Source organism: Nyctereutes procyonoides, unplaced genomic scaffold (assembly GCF_905146905.1).
Source record: "Nyctereutes procyonoides isolate TBG_1078 unplaced genomic scaffold, NYPRO_anot_genome, whole genome shotgun sequence".
Lineage (NCBI taxonomy): Eukaryota > Metazoa > Chordata > Mammalia > Carnivora > Canidae > Nyctereutes > Nyctereutes procyonoides.
Window position 1 is genome coordinate 3,862,016 of NW_026575143.1, and position 14,348 is coordinate 3,876,363.

At 34.6% G+C, this 14,348-nt stretch overlaps 1 protein-coding gene and 1 pseudogene across 1 annotated transcript in view; one reads left to right on the plus strand and one right to left on the minus strand.

Moving 5' to 3' along the window:
- ITGB1 (integrin subunit beta 1) overlaps positions 1-13,551 on the plus strand; it is a 47,178-nt gene extending 33,627 nt beyond the window's left edge. Inside the window, exons 12-16 of the mRNA XM_055308652.1 lie at positions 1,704-1,942; positions 2,151-2,373; positions 3,878-4,110; positions 6,086-6,252; positions 12,312-13,551. Of these exons, the coding sequence (XP_055164627.1) occupies positions 1,704-1,942; positions 2,151-2,373; positions 3,878-4,110; positions 6,086-6,252; positions 12,312-12,377 (928 nt within the window). The 3' untranslated portion in view covers positions 12,378-13,551. The remainder of the gene's footprint in view (positions 1-1,703; positions 1,943-2,150; positions 2,374-3,877; positions 4,111-6,085; positions 6,253-12,311) is intronic.
- Positions 3,046-3,657, minus strand: LOC129499051 (rRNA-processing protein FCF1 homolog; annotated as a pseudogene).
- Positions 13,552-14,348: the final 797 nt, after the last annotated feature.

A 14,348-nucleotide genomic window follows, 5' to 3' on the forward strand; every position in this document is an offset into this window, starting at 1 on the left:
AATAAAAGGTTTTATAGGCATCTATGACATACATGTAACAAATTGTTGAGTTTTTCCCTCATAAAATAGCAACCTGAATTTTCTATAGCTAAATGAGCTTATGTAAAATACATTTACAGAGAAGTGTTTTAAGAAACTATATCAAACTTATAGTGGTGGTTTTATCTGGGAAATGGAACTAGGATGCCGGAACACCTGTGCATGTACTTCTGCACTGTTGGAATAACTTTTAAAAACAAGTGTATTGTGTCCCTGAGGTAGCTCAGCAGTTGAGCGTCTGCCTTTGGCTTAGGGCATGATCCCCGAGTCCAGGGATCGAATCCTACATCAGGCTTCTTGCATGGGGCCTGCTTCTCCCTCTGCCTGTGTCTCTGCCTCTCTTTCTCTCTCTGTCTCTCATGAATAAATAAATAAAATCTTAAAAAAAAAAAACCAAGTGTACAAATGTACTTTGTGAGATTAAAAAGAAAACACTTTCCTGAACGTAGAATCTATTACTAACAAAATTGTAATCAAATGATTTTACATGTTTTTTACACTGGGGTGTTTACCTCTTAATTAAAAATTAAAATTGAATATACAGCTTTCTCCTCAAAAGATAGGAAGGGGAGAGTATTTTGATCCAAACAGCCCCAAATGACAAGGTTTTGAAGGGTTTTTAATCCCGAGAAAAGTAAATGGCTGGATTTCACCATTAGTTACTAATTGTCTATTCTGAATAATGATTTAAATGCTATATTTTACTTTTATATGTTGTACCTATCCCGATTGAGTCATGTAGATCCGTTTTTAGTAAGATTCATTACCTAAAAAGATTTAAAAATATTTTGTCTTCCTGGGTCACTGGGGTGGCTCATTTGATTAAGTAGCTAACTCTTGATTCATGATCTTAGAGTCCTGGGATTGAGCCTGGTTTTGGACTCCTGTTCAGTGGGGAGTCTGCTTAACGATTTTTTCTTTCCCTTCCTCTCCTGTGCCCTTCCCCCTAATTGCATGTGTGAGCAATGCTTGCACTCTGTCTAAAATAAATAAATAAATCTTTAAAAAAGAATATTTTGCCTTCCTTTACATATTCACCAGATACAGAATTAGTGTATTGCCAGTGTCTATAAGCCTTGGGTGTTCTAGAAATACAGTGTGTTTGAAAAGTCTGGACCTATAGGATATACCTATTTTTAAATAATATATTATATTTTTAAGTGATATGCTCAATATGTTTTTCTTCAACTTCCATGTACTTTTTGGTATGTGTTTATTGTACTTTTTTAGATTAACAATTGGACCTTTGCTTTAAATTTAGAGATACTTCACATATAATACCAAATGTAATAGCATGTCATTTGAGAACAGAACATATGTAGTCTTTTAAAGTAAGTTGATCCTATATTTCCAAATGTTTTATTTACTTGTTCACCGCTAGATGATATTTTCATCTTGATCAAAATGATTATTTTCCTAAAGAAATATTTTTTCCCTAGGCCCTTGCATATATTCCATATGAACTTGACTAATGCCTAATGTGTGCACTTATGAACCCTTTTGTACCTGTCTGTCATGTGTGGTGGGAGCACTTGCATGTAATAGAATTGTATTTTGAAGATTTTGTTTATAGTCTAATTTCTTCTCCCAGTCTTTCTTGCAATATGACATTATTTTCAATTATTTTTATTTTATGTGATTGAAATTTTGGATTCTTTTTTTAGGTGCAACGAAGGACGTGTTGGTAGACATTGTGAATGTAGCACAGATGAAGTTAACAGTGAAGATATGGATGCTTACTGCAGGAAAGAAAACAGTTCAGAAATCTGTAGTAACAATGGAGAGTGTGTCTGTGGACAATGTGTTTGTAGGAAGAGGGATAATACAAATGAAATTTATTCTGGCAAATTTTGCGAGTGTGATAATTTCAACTGCGATAGGTCCAATGGCTTAATTTGTGGAGGTGAGAAAGGGGTCTTAAAATGGTTATGAAAAGTGATCCCATCTTGTACAATAAAAAACATTCAGGGTTTGCTTGGTGAATAAGTAGGATAAGGGCAACATTGAGGGGTCAGTCCATCCTTCACTACATATCCTTCCCCATTACTACTTGTTGCTTTTAAAGTCAGTGCCATGGTTGTATATTTTTACCATTGTATTTTTAATTCCAGGAAATGGTGTTTGCAAGTGTCGTGTATGCGAATGCAACCCCAACTACACTGGCAGTGCCTGTGATTGTTCTCTGGACACGACTTCATGCCTGGCCACGAACGGGCAGATCTGCAATGGCAGGGGCGTCTGTGAGTGTGGTGCCTGTAAGTGCACAGACCCCAAGTTTCAAGGGCCAACCTGTGAGATGTGTCAGACCTGCCTTGGTGTCTGTGCTGAACATAAGTAAGTATTACCTAGTTGCTTGAAAGAGTTGATATTAGTTGTCTGTTGACCTATGTACTGTTATCACTAGAACCAGAACAGTACTGATGTTCGGTCACACTGGAAATAAGATATCTGACCCACGGTAGCCCACTCTGAGCTTAAAGATCCTTTCTCAGTCACTAGCGTTTGTCATACGATACTTGTGTGTCATATGAGAGTAGTTGATGCCATCATTTTGGTCTGAATTGGCTATGTCATTGAATCCCATAGGGTAACCTTTGTGAAATTAGTATTACCAGTTTCATTATGATCTCTTGACTAAACTAAGCAAAATGAAGGTTTTGCCTTTTAAAGAAATGTTATTGTACAAATAACACAATGCTTATACCACTTTGGTTTTGTATTACATATTTATAATGTGATAAGGCTAGTTTTATTTTTGACTTTTTATTTATTTTTTATTTTATTTTTTTACAAGCAATCATCTGATTTATAGAAAGATGCAACAATACTTAAAATGATACAAAATACTGATTTCAAAACATCAAAAAATGAGTATATTTAACCATACTCAGCTCGTAACAGAGCAAATGGGTAAGAATAATAATTCATACTATAGCATATTGCTAATATGAACTGTTAACAGAAAAAGTTGGTATAAGAATGCAGAAAAACTCTATCTTTTAAGAATTAGAACTGAGGGGCTCCATAATCATCTAGCATCCACTCAATGTTGTACTTATGGTTAGAAATGTACATGATGGGAACTCCAGGAATCTTCCGGATCCTTCGTTTAAAGTCCCGGTCAACTGTGGCCACAATGTAACACTTGTGCTGAGTTACTGTCTGTACTAAGCAGGCATCTGCATAGGTTCCTTTGTGTGTGCATGGCAGTCATTCAAATCTTAGATCCTTGGCAATCCTTAGAGCCACTCGATACTTTTGCCCCAGTTTTTCAATTTCAGCCATTACACAGTCAGTTATACAAGGGATACACTTGGCATACAGACAGTCCATCACTAACTGTACTAAGTCAAGTTTGGCTTTAATAGAAAAGTTGGTATCAACCAGGATGTGGTAAGGTGAGCCCAGCTGTGTGTTATATTGGAAAAATAAGCAGGAAGGATGTTGGGGGACTTCTCTTTCCTTAGTGCACTGGGAACTTTCTTTTCTTTCTTTCTTTTTTTTTTTTTTCTTTTCTTTCTTTTTAGGTTTTAATCTGTCCTCTTTAAGCCTCTGATCTCGGAGACTAAGCATTCGCTTCATGTTCGCATACTTTCTTGTCTTCTTTTGCTTCCCCATGTTCATGCCGCACTCTGTTTCTTCTATTTATGACTTTCTAATTTCTCTTTTTGGATTTTAATTTGAACTGTACTATATAACTTCACTTGGAAAACTAGTGTCTTTATATTTAGTTTTCCCATCTAGAAGTGTCATATGCCTCTCCATTTACTCACATGAAATAATCCTTAAGCAAATATTTATTTTAAATAAGTTTTTAATGCAATTTGTGTTTTCACAGAGAATGTGTTCAGTGCAGAGCCTTCAATAAAGGAGAAAAGAAAGACACTTGCGCACAGGAATGTTCACATTTCAACATTACCAAGGTTGAAAATCGGGACAAATTACCACAACCAGGCCAGGTTGATCCCCTATCCCATTGTAAAGAGAAGGATGTTGACGACTGCTGGTTCTATTTCACATATTCAGTGAATGGGAATAATGAGGCCATTGTTCATGTTGTAGAGACACCAGGTAAAAAAGTCTGATCATTTCAAAATTCTTTTCATTTTCTTTTCTACTGCTACTTAGGCCTCTTGGCAGTTTCCCTAGCACCTAGTAACACTTCCAGCTGGATTATTTTAAATTCAAGTTAGGGCACTTTTAATCTCAAAAATTAAAATAGTATTGTTAACGATATAAAAGAAGGAAAAAACAAGTCTTAAGTGTTATGAATGGAGAGTTTGAAGACTAAATGTATGAATCCACATAAAACACTCAGCATACTGCCTGACATTTATTTACCAGGACAGGAATTCACTAGGACTTGGCTCATTACTGATGATGCTTGAACTTGAGCTTGATTTAGGCTTGAGTGCTACTGGGAAAGATAATTTTAAAGGATATTATAAAGCATGAATTTGTTTAGCTTCTCAGAAGAGGAAACATTTTTTATTTTGATTTTTGTAGGTACTTTTTGTTATATTCTTTGAAATTTCCTACATTTCTGTACAGGTTGTTGTAGGAATGTAAGTTTTCATTTCTTTTGGATATATGGTAGGAATGCATTTGAGGGCATATGGTTAAGCATATGTTTAACTTTATAAGAAATAGCCAAACTGTTTTTTTTTTTTTGAAGTCTCTGTATTTTGCATTTACAGGTACATGTTTACCAATTTATGCTTCCTTATCTTTTCATCTTTTTTAACATTGTTTTTGAAAGACCAGCAGCTTTACTTTTGATGAACTACAATTTACCGTCTTTCTTTTATGGATCTTGCTTTTATTGTTATATCTAGCACTCCTTGCCTAACTCAGGTTCATAACAATTTTTCTTGTGTTTTCTTTTTTTTTTTTTTTTAATTTAAATTGGACACTTGGCCAGTTCAGTCAGTAAAGCATGACTCTTTCTTTTTTTAAATATTTTATTTATTTATTCATGTGAGAGAGAGAGAATGAGAGAGAGAGAGAGAGAGAGACAGGCAGAGGGAGAAGCAGGCTCCATGCAGGGAGCCCGACGCGGGACCCGATCCTGGGTCTCCAGGACCACACCCTGGGCCAAAGGCGGCACTAAACCACTGAGCCACTGGGGCTGCCCTCTCCTGTGTTTTCTTTAGAAGTTTTCTAGTTTCTGGTTTTTCCATTTAGGCCTGTAACCCATTTTGAGTTAATTTTAGTATATGGAGTGAGATTCAGTTCTTACATATGGATGTCTAGTAGTTCTAGCACTTTGTTGGAAAGACTGATTCTTCTCTACCTTTGAAAAATCAAATGATCTTATGTATGTTGGCCTATTTCTAATTCTTTATTATGTTCCATTTATCTGTGCATCTGACCTTTAGCCAATATACCACACTGTGTCAATTACTGTTGCTTTATAGCTAGTCTTGAAATCTGGTAATGTGAGATGTCCAATTTTGTTCTTTTCCAAAGTGTTTTTGAAATACTTTCCTAGTTCTCTGCCTTCTTTGTACATTGTAGAATTAACTTGCTGATACCTATAAAAATCCTGCCAGGATTTTGATTGGGATTGCATTAAGTTTATTTAATCAAATTGGGGGAGAATTGACATCTTAACATTACTGAGTCTTTCCATCCATGAATATGGAATACTTCTCCATTTATGCAGGTCTTGGATTTCTTACATCAGTGCTTAGTAATTTTTCACATGCAAATGGTGCACATATTTTGTTGGATGTATACATAAGTATTTCATGATTTTCAATGCTGTTACAGAAGATACTATTTTCTAAATTTCCATTTCCAATATGTAGAAATAAACTTTCATATACTATATAGAAATACATACGATTTTTGTTTATTGGGCACGTATCCTCTGGCTTTATAAGGTCTTTGTTTAATTCTAGTATCTTTTTTATAGATTCTTTGGAATTCTTTACATTTACTTATCTTGAGCTTTTATTCCTCTGTGTTTTTGTTGAGACACTAGCCAGCTTTGTAGTTTTAGCCCTACTTTGCATATATCAATCCCTTCCTTTTTACTTTACAGAGTGTCCCACTGGACCAGACATCATTCCAATTGTAGCTGGTGTGGTTGCTGGAATTGTTCTTATTGGGCTTGCGTTGCTGCTGATTTGGAAGCTTTTAATGATAATTCATGACAGAAGGGAATTTGCCAAATTTGAAAAGGAAAAAATGAATGCCAAATGGGACACGGTAAGTTGCAGAATATCTAAAAAGTAGGGCAGTTCACAAAGTAAATGTAACACTTCTAAGGCTTGTCTGTTAATGCTGAAACTGATTATTAAAGTCTTCTTTGAGTATTTTATTTCCGCACAAGTTCGTCACTCAGAGAACTTGACATTTGGTGAAAAACAGAAAACCTCTTAAATATATCCCATCAAACCAGAACATTGTAAGGAAGTATCTTCTGGATACTGTGGTCAGTGTTTTTATTTCCTGATTTTGTTCTTAAATCTGCTCTTCAGCCTTTTCATCTCATGTAAAATAGAATTCTAGATAATATCTATGCGGCAGGATATTCACTGGAAAGCATTCTTTCTTTCTCTCTCTCTCATTCTCTGTCTCTCTATTTTTCTCTTCTTCCCAACAAAGAACCTTGATCAAGAGCAGCCAGACTCAAAAGGCTGCGTATTATATGATTCCATTTATATAACATCCTGGAAAAGGCAAAAACTCTAGAGGCAGAACTAAGTCCATGGTTTCCAGAGGCTGGAGTGGGGGGGAGAGGGCATGAGGGATCTTCTTGGGATGATCTTGATTGTGGGTATGTATGTACAACTCTATACATAAAAGGAATATATTTAACTCTGCAAATTATAACTCAATAAAACTTTGTAAAAATTTTTTAAAAGCTGAAAGTGGGTGAAATGTGCTAGCATATAATGTGGTTTGAAATGTGAAGTCTGAGGGTAGGGTGGCCAAACCTTGGCCTTCATGTATTTATCTTTTGACAAAGAAGGCAGTCTTTGGTAATTTTAAAGTATAATGAATTTTAGTCATTTGCATTTACTACAGTTTGGGTTGGGGCTTTTTTGTTGTTGTTAAATGCTATATAGAAGTATAAAAGTAAAATCTATGAAATAGGGAAAATTCTCTTATAGTGTTTAACAATATACATGTCAGTGTTTTTCTGATGAAATCATTAGAAACTATTTCTTTTACTTTAGCAAGAAAATCCGATTTACAAGAGTCCTATTAATAATTTCAAGAATCCAAACTATGGACGTAAAGCTGGTCTCTAAGTTGCCGTTCGTATTTTCTTTCTTTTTCTGTCTTTGCATGTGAACTTTTATCCTTTTTTTACTGCACTGTGTGTCCTTTATCACAACTGCTGTTTTTTTTGTTTTGTTTTTTTAAAGTCTGGCTTTATTTATATGGCTATATTGTGGCTTTTTTTGATGTGTGTTAATTTAGAGTTAGCTTTTCAAAGGGCTTTCAAAGGAGCCTTATGGTACAGAAGCAGCAGCTGGGTAACAGTAAGAAGAGAATGTGCTTTGTGGCCTGCCAGACCTCTGGTCGGAACTCAGCACTTCAGCATCGAGCCACTTGGCTGTTGGGAGCTTGGTTGTCACGCCTTTAACAGGGAGCCATTAATAACATCTGTTGTGTGGGTGTGGATATCTGGCTAATGAACTGCAGTATGTGATATCAGCTTGTCAACTTACCATCCTCACTACACTCCTGTGCTTTAGATGACATTATCCTTACTTACAAATCACCATATGTAGATTTTAGGGTGAAACAATGAAAAGTAAAAGTGAAATCTAAATTGCAAAATAGAAAAAAAATGTAACCTGGTGAAACATTTGTATGCTATACAACTCCAATGTCATTGTTACTGATTTTAGAACTATTTGAAGATACTTTAGTTCTTGATGTAAGTTGAAATTCTGTATGTTTTCTGGTTATTGAATGATTCTGATATTCATCTTAAACATTGAACTTTTTAAAAAAAAACAACAAAGACTTTAAAGAGAAAGTCCTATTTATAGTTTTAAATAAAAATTTAGTTGAAAATTTCAGAGTTGTAGTAAGGCTTGCTTATCCTACTCAGTAAATTATGATAAGCTCTTCTGGTGAATATACATTTTACCTGAATGACAAATTTATTATTTTTTCTTTTATTAGTAGTGGACAGGATTTCCTTATATCTGATTTTTCATGAAATGATGCTAGCATATTTTAATGTAATCATGTAAATCCCTTAAACTGATTTAAAAGGTTATGATAAGAACAGATTCTCCTGGCTGGTGGTCCAGAATTTCTCTTTTCTTCTCCCAAGGATTTTTTTTTTTTTTTTTAATTTCACATATTAGAAAACTGAGACACAGAAGGGTTGGATAACTTGACCAGGTTCACCCATGGTTAGTCAGTGGAAGAGCTCAGATTCAGACCCAGGCACAGTGGGCTCCAGGGTTCATATTCTTACCCACAGCACTGTATTGGCAGCAGTCACATATCTTCAGGAGACTCTGTTACCTGTTAAGTAGAGATAGATCATTCTTCTATGGAGAATTACCCCTTTGTGACATTTGAGTGACATAACTGTATTGGACAAACATTGTAATGGACATACCACTTTATGACATAGAAACCAGCACTGTGGTTTTGCCTATTTACTGAGAGTGTACTTAAAATACAGGTATGTTTAATATTTTTAAAAGGTAGGAAGGCCCAATAACATTAGAAACCATTACTTGTCTTTTTTTTCTTTTATTTTTAAGCAGATTTTAAGACTTTTCCAATGGCAAAATTAGATTTGCTGGCAGAAGATTACAGTCACAGTTGTATATGGGCAGCCTGGTACATTTTTGTATTAGTCCAGACTCTATGTGTTCTTCTCTTACCTGATCCTTTCCACAGACTATTTTTAGAAGGAAGCTGATTTACTAGATTTTTTTTTCTTTTCCTTTTTTTTTTTTTTTTTGGTAGGTCAAAAACAGTCAAATATTGACATGCATATGGTTATTTCTCAAATAAGATAAATTTCCATGTATCCTATTGAAAGATGTAATTTCTATCTTTACTACACATTAAATCGTACTTTGCAAGAAATTATCAATACATAATAGTGAAACAATTAAGTTTCACTAAAATGCTACTCTTTCAGCCAAAATAGGCATTTTGGATAACTTGAGAAGTTTGCTTAAAAGTTTATTGGTGAAGTTTATTGATGAGTTCATTGGTGAAATCCAGGCAAATTAATGGCTACAGGTTATTCTGAGATGTTTTCTTATGAAAAATTAAAGTAGAAATAAACAATAGAAATTAAGGAATGAGCATCAAGAAATGAAAATAAATTATGACTCATGAAACAGTTTTCTGATATGGGATCAGGGTTTACCAATCAGTGTGAATTATGCTATTAATGTATTTCAGAGAATGAGTGGGCACTGTGATTATTTCACCACATAAGACTATTTTGTAGGTACATTAAAAAAAAATCAAATTATCAACCTTAAAGTTTTAGAGTGAATTATAAAATTTTCTATCCTCCCTGCTGTTACGCAGGCTTTAATGTAGATTCCTAATCTCTCACCATTGTGTGTTGCATATCTAATATGTTATATTACAGAGATGATTTTCTAGCCAGTTTCTAGTGTGAGCACAAAGATGACATTTTATTGAGTACATACGAGGACTTTACTTCTGAATATAACTCTGTTCTATTGATTTAAATATGCTTTGATTTTTTTTTCTCTTAAGATAAGGGTGGGGTTACACTCTGAACGTTGGAAACTAATCTGGTTTATTTTAGTTTACCTCCATCTAAAATGATGCCTAACACAGATAGTTTAATTTTACTTCTAACCTTGCATGTTAATCTTTTGTTTGGATGTAATAATGCATATATAAATGTTTGTGTATATGAAAAGGCAGACTTTTCTCCAAAGGTAAGTTCTGCCTTATGTACTTTGGACTCATTAGTTTTTTGGGTATTTTTTTCTTTTGTATTTTGTTTTCTGGATTTTCGGGGGGAGGGGGCTTGCTTGTTTTTGTTTTGTGTATGTGTTTACTTCCCTTATAAATTCTTAAGTATGAAATACTAGATTGATCTAATATATTGTTTCAAAGAAAAATGGTGATTTGTTTTCTCTGTGTATTTGAAAGAACCAAGTTCTAGCCTCAAATGCTGAATAGGAAGATGGAAATAAGGAGTGTAATGAACGTATTTGTACTATATAACTTGCTAAGAATGTAGTTGCCAAGATCCAGTTTCCTGTAATGTCTGTATAATAATGTATTAGCTTCAGTTGGGTAAGAGATGAGAAATGGATATCCTACATGTTTTCTATTATCCAGATTATTTGATGTTTGTCTCTGAGGGATCCTGAGTTCCTGCACCATGTTTCTGAAATGACGGGTCAAGATGTATTTTGTGAGGTGGGGTTGGGGTCAGGCTAAGGCATATTGTCCTGTCTTAATAGGAATTCAGATGAGCTACTGAGCTGAAGTTGTAATGGTTTATTTGGTGTGTTTTGGGACCATCCAGCTTTACATGCTATACTTTTTCTCAGTGATTTCTCCTCTACAGAATAAAATTCAGTCTCTCTAGCATGGCACACAGGACCTTTTATGATTTGGCCATGTCTTCTTTCTTGTCTCCTCTCCCTTGCTCACACCTCAGAATGTACACTCACACTCTTTTTTTTTTTTTTTAATTTATTTTTATTTTTTTTTTATTTTTACGATAGTCATACAGAGAGAGAGAGGCAGAGACACAGGCAGAGGGAGAAGCAGGCTCCATGCACAGGGAGCCCGACGTGGGATTCGATCCCGGGTCTCCAGGATCGCGCCCTGGGCCAAAGGCAGGCGCCAAACCGCTGCGCCACCCAGGGATCCCTACATTCACACTCTTAAAAACTTCTAAACTATATAAATGTGTCATTCTTTTTCCTAGACCTTGACTTTGCATGTGTTTCTATTTATCAATCAATATTTTATCTATAGTCAGTTTCTCTGTGAAAATGCCCTAATCTTCTCAAAGTCAGTCCTTTTTTTCTTTTACTGCTCCCGTACTATGTTTATAATTCTGTTTTGTACTATATTAGAGTGCCTTATTTTATTTGCATGTTTGTCATGCACCAGCCTATACCCTCTGAGAGGGCAGAAATTTTGACAGTAAAAGCCATATCCCAATATAATCTGCAATGAAGTGTAAATAAAATTTAAAAGCAAAAATTACTGTTTAGATGCTTTCTATAAATATTTTTAAAAATCACCACAAATGGCTCTATAGTGCAATATAAAACCAATTAATTTTTGCTTAAAATCTTAAGGTCTTAAGTTTTTATTTAACATTTATTGATTGGTGCTCACTGTGATTTCTTCTGATATAGGATTTTTTGGTTGTACTCAGTTGGCTTTCAAGCTTTCAGTTGATAAAGATAGGAGAAAGAAAATGTTATAGTAGATATTTAAATGTATCACTTAGATTTTGTTTTGTTTTGTTTTAAGAAAATGGTCTTGTGGGATTGTATGTTATTTGCATGCTTAAAACATCAATGCCTGTATATTTTTGGGTCTTGAAAGAGCTCTTTAGTTTATGGCTTGGAGTAATTTTCTGGGCTTCATTTTGGTACTCTTTGCTAAAATTAGTATTGCAATGAAAATAAAACATTTCACCAGTATGCTTTCTGAAGAATAACAATTATTTCATGCAGAATAACATTATTTTTGTTAACATTCTAAGCAAAAATGGCAGTGGGACGACTCCTGCAGTCTCAGTGCCCTCAGCAGTACTTTGCCTCAGAGCATTTGGTGTCTACAATTTCTTTGGTGGGAAAAGCCTCAAGAGAATACTTCCCTCACAGAGATGACAATCAAGGATTCCCATTAATTATCAAGAACCTTCTTAACCACAGTAAAGGGTTAAGAATCAGGCAGTTAATAGCAGAAGAGTTAATTCTTTAAGATAGGCATTCAAAACTAGTTGAAAGGAGAGAAGCCATTACAGGACATTCTCTGCTGTGGAGGGCATTTTTAAATCAATCGTGCCATGTAGGAAGGACTCAAGAATGAAATAATACCAGATTACAGGGTCACCTTTTGACTTGAAAAGCAGAGATTTCATGTTTCATTTTTGTGTAAAGTTTTTATTAATGCCTTTTAAAAATATGTGATATGTGGACAGATAAGAATGGAGACAATTGAAAATGACCATAACTCTTAATATTGTTTTAAAATACTACTACTTGATTTTAGTAGAGTATCTGATAATTTCTCTCTCTCTCTCTTTTTTTTTTTTTTAGGGTGAAAATCCTATTTATAAGAGTGCTGTGACAACTGTTGTCAATCCGAAGTACGAGGGAAAATGAGCACTGCCCATGCAGATTGCACAACACTGAATGCAAAGTCATAATTTTCATAGTCACAGTAAGGTAGCTTTAGGGCAATATCACCATGGTTTTTCTCATGTGCAGTTTTTAAAAATGTACAATATGTGTAATTTAAATTTTTTTTTATTATTTTGAAAATAATGTTATAATCAATGCCAGGGACTGACAAAAAACTTGAGACAGGATGGTTATCCTCATCTGCTAAGGTCACATTGTGCCTTTTTGACCTTTTCCTCCTGGACTATTAAAATCAGGCTTTTATTGGATTAAGTGAGATTTCTAGAGTGATTGAAAGGGCAGTAGTTAAAATAATGAGTATGTGGAGAGTTTCTATTAATCAAGTATTAAAATTGATTTTTAGCTTTACAGATATGTCAGGTTTTAGTTTTACAGAATCCAAAGTAAATGTCCTATGTAGCTAGTTTAGAATTGTTTCAAGTTTTTTATTTTGCTTTTTGCCTATTTAGACAAGACTGATGACATATCTGAAAGATGGAGTATATTGGGAATTAACCGGTGTAAAATAGTTTTGAGATATTTAATCTACGTAGAGGCCATGGGAAAAAGTCAGAGAGTTAGGAAGGGAAACATAGCTTTAAAACCTGTGTGCCATTTTTAAGAGTTACTTTATCTTGGTAACTCTTACGCCTTCTCTTTAGAAATTCAGGCCTTGGAAAAAGTATCTGGAAATTTTCTGCAAAAAAGTCCTTAATTTAGCATCATTTACATAATGGCCTTAATTTACATAATACGTGCTGAATTGAGGACCTTTGGGTGGATTTACTTTATTCCTTGTATTTGTTTAAAAGCCTGGTGCTTTTTATCACCTCTTCTAATCATTTAATGTATTTGTTTGCAATTTGGAAGTAAGACTTTTTTACCAGTACTTTTTCTTTGGCATTTCAGCTGTAAATTTGCCTTCTTACTGAACATGTGAAGTTGTCCTGTGACTTATGCCATAGCTCTCACTTAAGCACGTCCCCCTTTCAGCCAGCGCTGTAATAGACCACTGTATATTCCCTTCTCACTGTTTGCCCGTTTTGTTTCATCCTAGTCACATTCTTGTGTTAAGTGCCTTTTAATTTTAACAGTTCACTTTTTACATGCTGTTTACTGAAGTTATTTATTAAATAAATATGCCTAAAATATTTAAGTTGGATGTTTTCTGTCTGTATTGATCTATATTGTCCATTTCTATGCATAAAATTTTTATAGCTTAGGCTTACAAAAAAAATATCTGGTTAATGGGTATTTCACTTAAGAAGCTAAAATATATTTTTTAAAGAACAAAAGAAGATGTGCCAGAGACACAAGGAAAGTGCTATGATCAAACAGATTTTTTTCAGACTGTTTTTGGGCTCTTTAAATAATATTGGATAAGTCCTCAGCCCCCTCCGGTAGTGGGAAATAGCTTTTATCCTTACATCAAGCAGGCTTAACTCTGTAAATGTCTTAGAACTGGTAACTAGAAACTGGAAATTATGTCATTTTATTTAAGATCCAGACAGGATTGCTTTTTTTTTTTTTTTTTTTTTTAAGATTGATTTATTCGTTTGACAGAGATAGAGCGGGGGTGCGGGACTCTCGATCAGACTCCTTGCTAAGCATGGGGCTCAATCCCACGACTCCGAGATCCTGATCTGAGCCAAAACCAAGAGTGGGACCATCGACTGTGCCACAGATGCCCCTGTTACTTTTCTGATAAAGAAATTTTCTTTTCATTGGCTTTGGTTTGTTAGAAAGTATGTACACCCATAGTAAAGAGTATTAGAAGATATATTTTCCTTCCTAGAGCTTATAACAGGTGTCAGATTTGGGGGAGAGGACCAGCCTCTCACATTTGCCATACCCTCCCATTTTTGAAAATTGGTGTCCCTAAAAAAAAAAAAAAAAAAAAAAAAAAAAATTGGTGTCCTTTTGTACTTATTCCACTTAGGTGTATTTCCTAGC